Source organism: Megalobrama amblycephala, linkage group LG5 (assembly GCF_018812025.1).
Source record: "Megalobrama amblycephala isolate DHTTF-2021 linkage group LG5, ASM1881202v1, whole genome shotgun sequence".
Classification (NCBI taxonomy): Eukaryota; Metazoa; Chordata; class Actinopteri; order Cypriniformes; family Xenocyprididae; genus Megalobrama; species Megalobrama amblycephala.
The window spans coordinates 30,654,662-30,670,763 of record NC_063048.1 but is presented as its reverse complement, the minus strand read 5'-3'; the positions used below and the strand labels follow the sequence as shown (position 1 = coordinate 30,670,763).

General features: G+C 36.3%; 1 protein-coding gene across 1 annotated transcript; it reads right to left on the bottom strand.

The window, feature by feature from the left end:
* Positions 1–903: 903 nt before the first annotated feature.
* ywhaqb (tyrosine 3-monooxygenase/tryptophan 5-monooxygenase activation protein, theta polypeptide b) lies at positions 904–15,734 on the bottom strand. The gene is made up of 6 exons (XM_048191803.1): positions 15,578–15,734; positions 12,966–13,357; positions 6,127–6,250; positions 5,190–5,353; positions 5,001–5,096; positions 904–2,297 (listed from the first exon to the last, which is right to left on the bottom strand). Exons 2-6 carry the CDS (start codon positions 13,257–13,259, stop codon positions 2,238–2,240), a joined length of 738 nt encoding a protein of 245 aa, XP_048047760.1. The 5' UTR covers positions 13,260–13,357; positions 15,578–15,734; the 3' UTR covers positions 904–2,237.
* Positions 15,735–16,102: the final 368 nt, after the last annotated feature.

The window sequence follows — 16,102 nt, the reverse complement described above, 5'->3', positions numbered from 1 at the left end:
TACTAACAAAAATGTCATCTTTAGTGTTGCATTTTGTTAAAACTTAGGCGTAAAAAAGTACTTGGACTTAACATTCGTCATATTTTTATTAAAAAATAAAGGTTTTGTCACTCTATCCCCTGGATTCACAGACAAGCCTTAAGCTAGTCTCAGACTAAAATGCATGTTTGAGCTGTTTTATCTGAAAGTAACTTGTACTAACATATCTTAAAATAGGTCAGTGCCATTGTTTTGTCTCAAGATGCACACCAGTAATGTTTTTTTTTTCTTTTCTTCTAGTGAACATTTATAAACGTTACTTAAATATCCTAATTGAACTAAGGCCTAATCCTGGTTTAGGCTAAGCCCTGTCTGTGAAACCGGGCCTATATGAGGTAAGTTGTTTACATTTTAGAAAAATGTAAACAGTAAAACTCAATCATAGAATGTGAAAGCTAGCATTCAGGAATATCAAACCACTGTTTGCCCAAAATTATCATCATTAAAATAATTAAAAAAAAAAAACTATATACAAAATCTAAAACGTCTGACAACTTTCCCCAATATCTCAATGAAAAACACCCGTCCTGAAAACACGGTTAAGTTCAAACCTTTCCTAACTATTGCCAGTGTACAAGTCTGATTTCATTGTTCACACTTGTTACCCAAAAGCCACAAAAGTATGATTATAAATCCTTAGTTTGGAGGATTGAGCTTTATGCCATTTTAAATCATGTTTGAAATCAACATACAAACCCATGACAAGAAAAACAGAAAACACATTTCTTTAAATACACTGATATGGAGATACAGCCCTTTAGACAAGTAGTCTGATTCTCCCTTATAACTCTAAAACTTGAAGATTGTCCACTATTAAAGTTGAAGCAAAAATAAGAAGACAAAATAAAAACACAGGACAGCAAATTGGTTTATAAAATGTAATTTTTAAGCATGTCACATAACATACATAGGGCATAAAACATTTTCACAAGGCTTTTGTGAGACTAAAATCCATGGGAAATTAAAAGAGCAAGAGAGAGAGAGAGAAAATCAATCACATACACAATAGAAAAAAAAGACAAAAAGGAGAAACAAAACATAATAGTGGTCCAAACTATAATGACACTCTCTGGACAACCACACACCTGTGCACAATGCATTGAAAAGTACTAAACAGAACTTTTAATATTGGCAATATGGCATTGATTCCCATTCCAGTGTTCTGGACATACATAGGCAATGTTATTTGCCAACAACACCAATTCACCACTAGCAGTCAGAAGAAAAATACTCGTTTCTGGTCTTCTATCGTTCACAACATGCGTTATGTGAAATAAATTTCGTTAATACGTGACTCAAACCATCAAAACCATATTACCACATTGTGCCACAGATCGTGTCAGAACTGGTCTTCATGCTTAGTGGGGTACTGCTAACTGAACATTTTCACTTTTAACAATGCATTACTAAACAAATAAAATAAAATATGCCCTAAGTCGCCTTACAAATGGTTTTAATTTCTATGGATGATTTTCGTTTTCCATAAAAAGCAAAGGGAACACTAAACAGGCCAAAATCAAGTGAAAAACAGTAAATATATTATTAAACAGTTTATAAACTGAGGACCGTCAGATACTACATACCACTGCAGATGCTAATATTTCCAAGTAAAATCTGAAACGCACGCCATTTCCACAAGTGTCTTTTTTTAAATTTCCATATTGAACTATCTAAAGCGTGACTGACCACCGCTTTCAGTGGAAGTGCACAACCCGTGGTAGTGCTGAGGTGAAACAGGTAAGAGTGTTAAAGTACAAGATACAGTAGGTGAATATGACAACGCTTATCTAAATGCTTTTAATATCCCTGCAATTACTTTTTAGTCTCAGACTTAGCTGTGATGAAATGCATGTCCTTATTTTTTAATTTATTCATTAATTTATTTTCCATTAACTATCACTTTAAGATTATGTTTGTATAAAATGACACTAGTCATACTTTTCTACAGCAGAAACTGCACATTATGGAAGGCCAAGACAAACGAACCTAGGAACAGGGTTTCTCCCCAAATATCTTTCTTTTCTTGTCCAAAAGCTGCACTGTGAAAAGACTAAATGATTTTTTTATTTATTTTTTTTTCATAAACAGCTCTTCATTAATTATGGGTTTGATCTTTACTGGAGGAATTCTCTGACATGGAGTGATAAGGAATGGAGATGTGTAAAAAGGTTGTTTTCTTTGCTGAAGGAGTGTGTGGTTTAGTTCTCTCCTCCCTCGCCTACTTCTCCCTCATCTGGTGCGTTGTCGGATGTCCATAACTGGTGGAAGAAAAACAAAATATAACAGGGTCAGAACAAACTACTTACTTATATACTACTATAGGTTTTATTAATATTTTCAATTTGCTTTCATTTTTATTTTAATTTGTTTAATTTACCATTTTTAAACATTATTTCTAAAGTTTTAATTTAATTTATATTTTCAGTTTTAGTTTTATTTCATTAAGTTGTTCTCATTTTCGTTTGGTTTGTTTTTCCATCTACTATTTCTATTTTGTTTTGTTTCAGCTTTATTTCAAATCAACAAAAATGTTTACAATTATAAGTGGATCATTCTTCATTAAAGAGACAAAATTCCATATTCAGGCACTTGCAGAGATTTTAGTATTTAAAAAGACTTTATTTGCAGGGCTACGTATTAAAAACACCAACTTAAATTTCTTTTTAGGAGCACTTGTGAAATTAGGAGCCGTCAAAAGCACCTTCTGATCAACCATTACAGGGCAATATTTGATAAAATCTAAAATAATTGAAATGATACTTTAAAAATAAAAATAAAACTGCCAGTAGGTGGCGACAATATACCGTCTTTGTCACTGAATCAATCATTCAATCGATTCGTTCAAGACGCTGATTCATTCAGGAAAGCAGCAAGTGAATAGGGCTGCTTTTAGACATACCATCGCCAAAAAAAAAAGGAAGTAATAAATCTTGTAATAAATTTGTGAGAATCTGTAAATAATGATGTCCAATTTTCCATAATCGGAGCATGTTTCATGAAGTTATGAGCCAAAACGTGACATAAATGCTGCATTGGTTTATTATTTACATATGGGTCTCCTGGAACAATTATGCTTGTTGTATTCTACTCTGTGAGACCTTCCAAATTACATAACACATGATTATCTGAGCTGTATGATGCTTTTGACACACTGGAGTACACAGTACAAAAAATGTTTAATAAATTATGAATTTTTTTTATTATTATTTTTCAGCAAATAACTCATCAGTACTTAGGAGTTAATCAAAGTGGTTACATTCATTCATCTAAGCTTTCAAATGACACCTATTTTGTGATGATCATGGCAAGAGTTTTGAAAAATATGATTATTGACTATTATTATTATTTTTTTTTAGCTAGGTGGCGCCCGCAGGCGTTACACTCCGTTTTAGAATGATAACTCATGAAAAAATGATTTGATTATGAATTTTTTCACAGGGGGGTGGTGTCCTGTCGACAGGACAGTTTGGGCTTAAGGGGTTAACACTTGACGCAGGTTGTTTTTCATGTCCGCGGGTTGAAGCGACCCCAAATAACGTGATATTTAGCCCCTGGAATGCAAATTTTACAAAGGGGAACTGCCCGGAACGTGATTTTTTTTTTTACCATGGGACCACCCTGAAATGCGATTAGGCTAGTTTTGAGTAGCAACTGGGCGTTTTTTTTTTTTTTTTGTGAAAACCTGGGAACCCTGCTGATCGGTGTATAACATCAAAAGCCATTTTTCCACCATTGGGCCGGATGGTTCTCATTGCATAACTGTTCCATTCCGTGCCGATCCGGACCAGCTGATACGGTTACAGTTTCATTTTCCACTGTGGGGCTGATAACGGCCACTCTATGGAATGTAATATAAAAGCATCAGTTGTTGCCTTGGTAACGCAACGCTTACTGATAATATGAGATGTAAATAATGACCGTGTTATGGAGTATGATAAGATATTTCTTTAAATTTTATTATTAATTTTTGTTTACGTCGCTCAAATAGAGCTACGGAGAAACTGGTAGTCAGGCAACAGACAAGTGACCAATCCTGTGTGGCGACGTCACTTCACGCATTCTTCCAGCACAATTCAGACAACCGTGCCAAGAATTCCGGGCCGAGAACGGTTTGTAATCGTGCTGTGCCGTACCAGGCTCCAGTGGAAACATAACTGGAACTGTTCCTTACCATTCTAAGAACCGTTCGGCCCGGCGGTGGAAAAACGGCTAAAGTTCCGCAAGAGCAATTAGAGAGCAGTCGGTTTCGTATGCTTTGAACTATTCTCGCAGTACTTTGATGTCAAAACCAATCAGTCTGCGCAGCGCCACTTCAAGTCAAACACACCTAGTGTCTTTATGAATGGGTCTCTGAATCATTGACCTACCCAATTCATTCAAAAATGCAGATTCATTCATCAACAAAACACTGCTGTGTTTGCTTGGAGATTCACAGCAGCTCAGCTGTGACTTTGAGCCTAAAAGTCACTTAATATTAACTTTTTGTTTATTAAATTGTTGTATAAAAGCGAGATCACATTTGCAATTGTGTTGCAATCACACGTTAACTGGTTTCACCTCTGTGTTTCACGCTTGCTTTGATGACTCAAGGCATGAAAAGCAGCCAATTGTAATGCGAAACTTAACTGTTGCAAATATGACTGAAATGGTTGCACTGTAGAACCCTGCCAATGTGTATCAGCCCAAACAGGCCTTTATCAAGGAAACAAAAATGTTTTTAATAGTTTAAGTTCTAGTTAACATTGGCCATTTTTCTGATCTGCTTCTTTCACATCTCTCCGTTTTTTTTTTTTTTTCATTTTTATGACATCATACCACTTTATCAAGCCATAACTGGCCAAAAAAAAAAAAAAAAAGAAGCATTTTCAAAGCCTCTACAAACCTTGAAAATTGTTTGCGATGTCTCTACGCTCACTATCGAACCACCTGTGAGGAAATGAAATGGCTCTGCTGTTACTTACTGTGAGGTTGTCTCTCAGTAGCTGCATGATAAGAGTGCTGTCTTTGTAAGACTCTTCGTTCAGCGTATCAAGCTCTGCTATGGCCTCATCAAATGCCTAAATTTGTACAAAAACACATTCTTAAAAATGAAAAACATTTCCACATCTGTAATGGATTTATTGCAGCAAACATGGTCATTTGAAACGTACCTGTTTAGCAAGGGCACAAGCCTTTTCTGGAGAGTTGAGGATCTCGTAGAAAAAGACAGAAAAGTTTAGGGCCAGACCCAGACGTATGGGGTGTGTGGGCTGCATCTCTGTCTTGCTTATATCGAATGCTTTCTGGTAAGCATCCTGAGAGTTTTCTATGGTTGCTGTAACAAAAAAAAAAAACAAATAAACAAACCTTGGTTAGGCATGCAATGCATATTGGGTACAATAATGTCAAAGCAGCACTCAAAAATAATGTGAAGTTTCAGGCCAGTGCTGCTTTCACTTATTCTGAATGTGTTCAAGTTATAAATCAGTATAAAATCAGTAATATTTTGCATATTAAGCATAATTGTGATTATGAATTCATGGAGTTACATTAGCTATATAATTTGTACCTTTTTAACAAACTAAAACATTTTTTTTTTTACAAAAGAAATACAATAAATCTAAAATTTAAATATAATAAATACCACTATAAATGTTTTTTTTATATTTTATTTGCACATAATATATATTGCTAATATATTAAATGCTACTATAAATAGTGTAAATGTTTTAAAAATATTTTACTAACACATAAAAAAAACACACTGCTAATATATTAAATGCTACTTGCACATACAAATACACACCTAAAAAAAATTAATTGTATGTTTTTGTGGTGGGGTCAGTAAAAATGTTGGCAACAGAAAACAAACCCTTTCTGTTGAGGCCTACAAAGCTTCAAAAACTAGGCCATCTAAAAAATATAAATATATGAAAAGTAAAAAAAGTTCAAAAGAAAGAAAATGAGCATCTGTATTGAGCAGTTAATGACTCAGACATGAGACAAACTTTCCCTTGTTTCAATGTTTCTGGTTGCATCATACCAAGGAAAGTCCAGTCCTACATTAAGCAAACATGTTTCTAAAACCTACAAAACAGGCATTCTTACATTTCTTGTCATCTCCTGAGGCAACTTCAGCAAGGTATCTGTAGTAGTCACCCTTCATCTTCAGGTAGAAGACTTTGCTCTCGGGATTTGTGGAATTTTCGATTAAATATTTGTTCAGCAGCTCCTGTAGAAGAAGAGTAAATGAAAGAAATGAACCGGTGGAAAGGCATGAAGGCTTAGCTAGAGATCATATTTAGACACTTTCTTCATGTCATTTATTCCTGTCATTTCTCCAAGACCCCAAGAAACATGCAAACCACCAAATACAGGCTAAATGTCAGCTCATCCTCCTGTTAGTGCCATTACCACACCGACCTGAAGTAGTTTTAAGGGATTTCACTCCAAACTTCATTTGAGTCCAGAATTAAGCTTAATCTGCATCTCAGAGACTAGCCCCTACATCCAAGACTGCTTCAGCAGTAATCTGTGTCAGTGAAAGCAACAGCTTTAAGGCATGGGTAAATACCAGATTAACCACCACACCAAGGATGAGACAGATTACCACAGAAAGGCCAACGCAACATCATGAGGTATGACCCACTCCTTACCACGCTATGGTAAGATCAGGTCAGAGAAAGCACCATCAAGAGCTTAATATTTCTCTGCATCCTCCTACACTTCACAGCGTTCTGTTTCTGTACCTCGCAAACACTGTAACTACACAGAAATCATTAGGAAACAGATCAGCACACATTGAACTGCTGGGAGGTTTGTTTAAATCTAGGATAGTCCAATATTTCATTGCTCTCTAAGTGATTAGAGGGATAGCACACCCAAAAATAAAGAGGCATTCTTTAATCACCCTCATGCCGTGCCAAACCTGGATGACTTTCTTCTGTGGTAACAAGTAAGATGCTTTTGGCCATACAATGAAAGTCCAGGACTTTGGACCCCATTGACTTCTATTGTATAGTTTTTCATAATTTCCTTTGTGTTTCACCACAGAAAAAGTCCTACAGGTTAAGAAACGACTTGAGTTACTGAGAAAATTACAATTTTGGGGGGGATGAACTATACTTTTAACCGAAGGCGTGGAAATAATTTTTTGGTTTCAAAGAGTACAGACTGCACCCTTGTCAAGAAAGACAAAACCAACAGCGTTAGAAACAATCTCCCACATGAGGGCCTGTTTCTTCATGCTTGCCTGAGTTGAAAGGCCTGCCAAAGCATTTTTTTCATTCTTCACACTTGTCAAGGATTCTCAGCACATAGATGCCAGTCATTGATGACCAACCCAGAGAATCAAGGTCTCTGGTATCCTAGAATTCTGTTTCTGACCTAAAATATAACAGTATTTGAAAAGTCTTCAAGCAGATATACACAAAATAGGATAAAGATGAGCATCCAAACCTAAAATCTCATCAAAAACCTTTGTGTTAGGCCTAATTTATGTGTATGGACTTATATTAGGTTCAAAAGTTGGGGTCAGTAAGATTTTTTACTCTTATTCAGCAAGGCCTAAATTAAATTGATCAAAGACAGTAAAGACTTTTACACCGTCACAAAAGATTTTAATCACGGTTTCACAACATGTTTCTCAATTTCTGATCATGTGACACTGAAGGCTGGAGGAATGGCTGCTGAAAATTCAGCTTTAACATCACAGAAAGAAAAATTACATTTTTAAAATATATTCCAATTAGGGCTTCACGATGTTTCGTTTTAGCATCGATATCCTGCTCGCATTGTAGGATGTGCGATGTCAAGTATGGGTATTGTAGGTGATCTATTTGTGCATGAACGGATAAATTTATGCAAAATTATGTCAAAATGTCCATCTTTTTCAAGTATACCTGTAAACAGAGTTGCTCGAGGCTTACGAGAACAAACAATTGAGAAAGAAAACGGATGCATTTCATATTAGATCTGTGCATTCGGTCTTAAAGTGACAGCAGCCTAATATTCCTGCATGTCTGTGTCATTAATCTTAATTGACCCTTCACAAAGACCCGCCCCCCTTAGTTACTGTTGCTACATCCAACAAGCCATGGCACTCTCACACCACGAATCATGAAGGGTGAATTAAACAACAAAATACAAAGAGAAAATCACTTTTGTAGCTTTAACGCAGATTAGTTCTATTTAATTTATCAATTCAAGAATGATTAATTCTTTCTAAATAGAGATATTCAAGTAATCTAGCGAAATTGTTTTCATATCGCTAATATTTATCGCAGAAAAACAAAATATCGCAATGTCAGTTTTTTTCCAATATCATGCAGCCCTAATTCAAATAGAAAATATTTTAAATTGTAATAATATTTCACAATATTATTGGTTTTATAGTAAATGCAGCCTTTGAGGGCATAAGAGATTTCTTTCAAAAACATTGAAAAACTGACCAAAACCTTTGAACTGCAGTGTGTGTTTGAACTAAGGATGGTCAACTAGTTTTCCAACAGCTGACTGGGTTAAAAGTGAGGTTAACTTATCTTTTTGTATAAGCTTTAATATTTTTAGTGGTGATGCTGTAAAGGGGAGGAGTTTAGAGACATCTTCCCCGTGAAGGTTTAGCATGCTGTTCTTTAGTGTGGAAACAGTAACTGCTAGACAGTCAGGAAGCTAAAACTATTTTTGAGAAGTTGTTTCTAAATTAAACCCAGCTACAGTCAAAGTGCTTCTTGTTACAAATTCACCAGATGAAACAATACATTTCTGAGTAATTGCCGTCAGACTCCAAATATTTTTAGGTAATGATCATGTACACACAGAGGCGAACATCTTTATATACATTCCCCTGATGTTCAACAAATATAAATCAATGATAAATGCTGGAAACACTAGGAACTTGTTCATTGAGCGTAGTTTTCCCTACTGAGAGTATGAGAGCTGGCAGCATGTGGCAGGCTGTCTGGACAGGTGGGGGTGTGAAACAACCTTGATCCCAGAGCAGATTCAACAGTGAGATGAGTCACAGACACACCCTTAGCCATCACAGACAAGCTGGGAAATCAAGCTTGAGCTCTCACTAAAGCCGTGCACAGAAACCGGCCATGACTCACTGCTCAAACACAGTTCACCCCTCACATGGATTTAGACTGGACTACAGCAAAACCACTGATAATACCTGAAACTCATGTGCCAATAAATATTTTCATGTTAAAGTCAGCATAAAATGGAAATTCACGCTATTTTCTAAATGCAAGTTATTGGTCTTATTGTGACGAATTCATTCATTTACATTTAATTTTTTAATCAAAATTCCAGTGAAATGACTTCTCTCGGGTGATGTATGCTTGACTCCTCCAATCATTTAAACCCCGCCCCTTACAATCAACTGCAAGCACTCAGATCTGCCTCCATCAAATCAACAACCAATGGATAGAACCAAATTCCTGCTCTGCGTTTTTTTGCGACAATCTTCTTTTAGACAAACACAATCGGATATATATTTAAATTAGACATGTGCCGATATTCTGTAATTCAATATATCACGATTATGAATATGCACAATATTGTTACCGTGGGCACTTCAAAATACCGTGAATAAGTATTTATTACAAATTATTCAAATTTGAATAGTACAATTTAAGTTGACTTGCGCCAAATGAGTAACCCCGACGCAATGTAAGACGTAGGATGTAGGAGTATCGTAAGCTTCTCTTATATCAAAATCCTCCAACATTTCTCTTTAAAAATTATCATTTTAGAATTCTAATTTGTGACCGGTGTTTTGTTTTGCTCTATCCTCTGCACTTCCGAGCTCGTCATTACGTCAGAGCTCACTCCTCCACCGCAAGCTAGTTATTATAGTTTATAGAGTTTCAAATGTGGATATTTTTTCTTACAAAAACCCATCGCTTCGCTTCAGAAGGCCTTTATTAACCCCTGGAGCCGTATGAATTACTTTTATGATAGATGGACGCATTTTTTTGGGCTTCAAAATACAACCCCCCATTCACAACAATTATCAAGCTTGGAAGAGCCAGAATAATTTTTAATATAACTCCGATTGTGTTTGTCTAAAAAAAGATAGTCATATACACCTAGGATGGTTTGAGGGCGAGTAAATCATGGGGTCATTTTCATTTTTAGGTGAATTCTTTAATACCCAATATCGGCCAATATTTATCCAATACCAATAAATAAAATATACCTAATATAACATCAGCAATTTTGTCTATATATATCATATATTGTCACTAAATTGTATCATGTATATATAAACCACCTAGATATCACCTCTAGTATTGGCATCTGCCATTGAAAAAGAAAAAACATTTTGGTTGACCACTACATAACTGTCTATAAAACATACATAAAACAGGGTCTTCTCTATGAATAACCACCTTTTCTGACGCACAATAGCAGCCTCATGCTACCATTTCAGCTCAGTCTATAAACCAAAATAAACCAGAGCTTCCATTTTTAGAACAAACCTCCTTCAGGCAATGTTAAACATTATTTTATTTATTTAAAGAAACAAAGTGTCTGAGTGGATGAGGTTGAATTGTTCTACCAGTAGCACAAGCACTGAGAATGAGGAACTGCATAAATCACTATTATTACCCAGCAGCCACTCAGACAGCGTTAATAAATTGCACCTGAACACACCTGAACACACACCCACTTCTGAACTTTGATCATCTCATCTCTGTGGACAAGGCAACGGGACATGATTTGGCTATATAAATAAACACTTCCTTCTGTGGGAAGTGTCTAACAGGAAACACTTCTCTTTCATGTCATGCCAATTATATAAAGAGAGGTTTGCTTTACAAAAAGGTACTAAATACAAACTGCACAGCTTCTAATTGGACTTATCACTACATATACTAGTTATAAAAATAATGAGCCTGTGACTGTCCTTGTGCAAGACTGTGCATGCTCCCCTTAATATAGACACCCTCGTCTCCAGCGAGAGCCAAAACTGGGCTGCTGTTCCATCAGAAAAGAGGACATATTCTCTGCCATGTTATGTGTAATATACATATGTGGTCTATTGAGGAACACATACTCTGATATATACACACATGTCTATGGCTGAATCACAGCAGTGCTAATAATTGCTTGTGTGATTCTTTTAGCAAATGTACAGATTATATTAAAATTTTTACATTATTTTAGTCTTTGGTGTGCAATATGTACTTTACATTGAAGATTAAAGTGAAACAATAATCCACTGTTATAAAAAAAAAAAAAAAAAAAAATCCAAATCAAACCGACAGCAATAGCATCTTTGTATTATTTGTATACTGATTTGGATTGAATGATTCAGGGGAGAATCAAATTGTGATTTTTCTAATAACAATTCTGGCTTAAAATGTAATTAAAAAGAAAAAAAAAAAGAAAAAGATATTTTACTTTTTTTTTTTTAAAGCTTTTAGCACTTCTCATTACAAGTTTGGGAAGATTGTTGACATGCTGCATTCCCAAATGCATGTTATAAGTGACACAAACTCAGAAGACATGTAGAGATGAGTTTGCACTCAGAGCAGCTTTTACAGTGAACAGAGCCACTCTGAAAAGCTAAAAACACCAAGCTGCTCATGTTTAAATGTTTATCACTCTAAAACATACAACTCATATATTTGTAGGGGTGTAACAATATATCGTGTCACAATATATCGCAATACGATATGCATCGTGGATAGTGCAATATGTATCGCCCAAAATGAAAATTACTGTGTAAGAAAAAAATTCAAGTGTCAGTACTACATTAAATTACTATATATAATGTTGAATATAATGTATAATAATGCAATGGAGCAATATTTGTGGTTCCTGACAATGCCAAATGTTTTATGTTACCAATAAAAAGTGGCCTACATTATTTCTAAAATATATAGTGCAAGCATATTCGTCTAAAATAATTCTGTATTTTCAGCTTTAGAATCATGAATATTTTTATTCTGGTGTCACCATTGTCCTGTGCATTGGGTTACCAGCACCAAGTCCAAGCCTAATCATTTCAACCCCAAATGTAATACCAAATTTAGCATTTTAATCAACAGTACATTTTTTTATTAACCTTTTAACATATGACTTGTAGTATATAATAATATCAATAATATCGTATTGTAGTGCAATAATATCATATTGTGAGATCAATATCGTGATATGTATCGAATTGTGACATGAGGGTAACGTCACACCCCTATATATTTAATTAATTATTAGGGCTGGGACAGTAAATCGATTCATCTCGATTCGTGGATCGATTATGAAATAGTCCGAATGAATCGCTATTCTCTCTTGAATCGATTCTGAGCTTAGTTTTTAACAGCAGATGGCGCTCTAGGCTAGTTTTATTTGCACACTCAAATGCTCACGAAGAAGAGCGCTCGTGCGTTCGGCTATGTACTTGTACCCCTTGTAATTCCCTTCAACCTTTTCGAACTTTATGAATGATTATTTTATAGAAGGTTCAAGTGGTATGTGTAAGGAACTCGAAGGAAGCAGAATACGGCCGTTTCTAAAGCATGTAGTGCCATCTGCTGTTAAAAACTAAGCTCAGAATCGATTGGAGAGAGAATTGCGATGCATTTGGAAAATCGATCCAGAATCATTTCTTGATTCGCAATGCAACAATTTATTGTCCCCGCCCTATCTTTAAACTATAGCATTTGAGATTTGATAATCACACTGAACCATATTTCAATTAATCATGCATTTTGTACTTTGATTTTTTTATGTAGTTTTTTTCTACTCTATTTGTATTTGTACTGTATGTACAGTATGTAGTCGTAAAGGGCTAAACTAGACTTGAGCCCTATTTTATAGACATTCTCATTCTTAATTGTTTTGGTATTTTCCTCTTCATCCACTGATCACACAAATTATTTAATCTTAACATGCAACACTATTTTTTTTTGCATTGTATGGTTGCGCATACTCACCAACACATCGTTGCAGATTTCTCGCAGTTCGGACTCCACTTTCACCCGGTATTCCTTCACCATCTGCAGTTTCTTGTCGTTTCCTTCAGTCTTCTGCTCGATGCTGGAGATGACCCTCCAGGCAGACCTCCGGGCACCCACCACATTCTTATAGGCGACGGATAGCAGGTTTCTCTCCTCGTTAGACAGCTCGGACCCAGCTTCAGTCACCAACTTCATACAGGCTGCCATATCGTCATAGCGCTCGGCCTGCTCGGCCAGCTTTGCCTTCTGGATGAGCTCTGTTCTGTCCATCCTGCTGCTTTTCTTTAAGTCTGTGAGTGTTTCTAGGTCTGTGGGACACTCGACTGATCAAAGGAGGGGAATGAACTGCTGTTTAATCCCTGGAGAGGCTGAGGAGGAAAGATAATGACAGTCAAACTCCATATATTGATTAGAGAATCCTTTATGTGAACGAATCATTCTGTTCACCTCTCCCCTTTGAAGTGTGTGACTTGCTTTGGCTGTAGCACAAGCAAATAGCATTTTGAGTACAAGCTGTGTAGGATATAGGGGTGTAACGGTACACATATTCGCACCGAATCATTTCGGTACAGGGCTTTTACGTGTGTACCAAAGCATTACATTGCAACATTGTAGCCTAACCACCAATAATCGCAATAAGCGCTGCGTTTTGTTATTTTCGATAAGAAACAAAGTGTCATCCTTCAAATTCTGTCCATGAAATTCAAACAGAAAATGCTGTTTTGACTCTCTTTGATGCGGCGTGACGGATCACTGCACAGGCGCCTCAGTTCAACCGGCAGAGCGAGCATCTCTTTCTCTTTGATACTAGTTACAGAACAAACATGAAAGAACATCTTAAGGTATGTTGAAAGATACAGTACAACTTACTAAAATGGTCATATCTCTTGTAATCGCTCAATCAGTGTTTCAACGGTGGAAAGACATCAATGAAAGCTTGTAAACAATATGTCATGTAGCATTTACCTCAGAAAAGCCATTCGGTGACCACAGCTTGTTAGTTCGCTAGAGAAATGAACTCCTTCACTTAGTATATGCACTGTATTAGCCTATATAATCATTATATTTTACTTAACCTTTTAGTGATGTCTTTATTATTTAATGTTTGTTTATATTAAACTGTCATGAAAATGACAACCACTGTGTAGAAGATTATATTTAACAACATATTGGAGTAAAAACATTTAGAAGTTAATGCAAAAACTGCCTAGGTGCAGCTTACATGTTTGCATACAATTTGTTATTTGAGTGTTTTATCCTTAAGAAAGTTATAATTTAACTTAATAACAATTTTTTTAGTAAACCACTGTTTAATAACAAAAGCAATTTTATGTTTAGTTTTCTCCCCACCTGCTGTACTGAAAACCGTTCCAAACCGTGACTTCAAAACCGAGGTACGTACCGAACCATGAGTTTTGTGTACCGTTACACCCCTACTAGTATATCATCAACAAATAGATATTTTACTAAATGCGTCTGTGTTAGGAGCTCTGAGGATCCCTAACAGTGACATAAATTAATCATAAATTAATTAAATAACAGATTCGGTTGAGAGAATGATTAAACTCCTCATTCATACCACATCAAAACCAGTTTCTCGCCACCTACAGGCGAAACAATGCAACTGTTAGAAAGAATCTGTGAACGAATCTTTTTGGCGAGTGATTCAAAAGATTCGAATCGCTGAAATGAACCACGGAGCTCTTCCGTGTGAATCTTACACTTTCATTCTCAACACACGCACTAAAAACACGGTTATCAGCTGAAATTAATGGATGCGTCTTAAAAACCTAGTGAGCTGCACACCAAAACCGCATTTTGGGGCGCGTTCCGACAGATGTTGTCTAGGTAGGCAGCTCACTCGGTTTGGAGACAAGGACAGGGTGTGTGTGTGTGCGGCTTAACACATGTGTGTCAGTGTGATCCGTACAGCCCTGCCCTGTTCACTGAAATATCATACATATCTTTAAAGTGGACCGATTGTTTAACGTCATTTTAAGTACACAAAACAGGACATCGCAGCTTGATATACCGATCACAATCATACCGAGTCAATATGAATCAATGAAAACCAGCCTGATTTCCGTAGCAATGAGGGTACTGCTCACTATACAAGGCGACATTTGACAATTTCAGCCGTCAAATATGCTTTTTAACATAAATATTAGTTTATACTACCAATGTATATGATGTAAATCAGCTAAATTAATCTTTCAAAAAAATAAAAAAAATCAATTGTAGCGATGTGACGACCCGCCTTTAACAGCGATGGGTCTCGTCTTGTCCAAAACAGGTTATTTAAAAAATTAAACAACACATATTTATCAAATATTCAATCTGCGAATACAAATATCGCATATCAAAAGGAAATAAATGTTTACTACATTGTAATAAGCAAATCAACGCTTTTTCCCCCCCCTGATCGATATGGACGCAGTTTGGCAGCCCCTCCTGCCTCTCAACCGAGCAGCGCGGTTATACTGATTACGGCGTCCATTAAAACGATCAAAATGATATATAGGAATTTAAGATTGTATAATAAATAAACATAACACCTTAAATCTAAAATATATTAGATTGCATCTCACCTCTCGATCAACGGTTGACTCCAACGGATTGATAGCCTTTGAGCTTGGATGGTTAGGAAAAAAAATGTAGTAGAGAAAGACAATCGAAAGTGTTACCGTAGGACGTCGCTAATCCCGCCTGTCAACCAATCAGAGGCCGCGCTTCCCGGCTGTCACGCGTTATTCTTCAAATGACCAACCAATAGCAGCTTAGCGCGGGGAATGGAGGCGGGCCGAAGCGAATGCGTTCGGTTGGCCCGTAGACTCTAACTTGTAGCCACGGGGTTTCCTCCAATTAGAGCAAGGGGGATGACGTCACTATTGCTATGGTGATCCCCCCTCCTCCTACTCATCCCCAGCATCACCATCAGCATCACGATTGGGAACTGGATGCATCAACAGCAGATCTAGCCTACCTACTGAGACCCAAATACCATCTCTCTAATTAATCAGATTTGAAAGATAATTGCTTTTTAGTTCTAGTTGAGTTTATACAAGATGTGTTTGGGGTTTGCAAAAATGTAGGTATTCAGCTTTATGATAAGA

What these genes read in the sequence shown, in the direction of transcription:
- ywhaqb (XM_048191803.1), bottom strand. Translation starts at nt 13,259, where the DNA reads ATGGACAGAACAGAGCTCATCCAGAAGGCAAAGCTGGCCGAGCAGGCC. An exon ending in AAATCTGCAACGATGTGTTG is followed by an intron (nt 6,251 to 12,965) that starts GTGAGTATGCGC and finishes CTTCTTCTACAG; the next exon opens with GAGCTGCTGAACAAATATTT. An exon ending in TACTGAGAGACAACCTCACA is followed by an intron (nt 2,298 to 5,000) that starts GTAAGTAACAGC and finishes TTCTTCCACCAG; the next exon opens with TTATGGACATCCGACAACGC.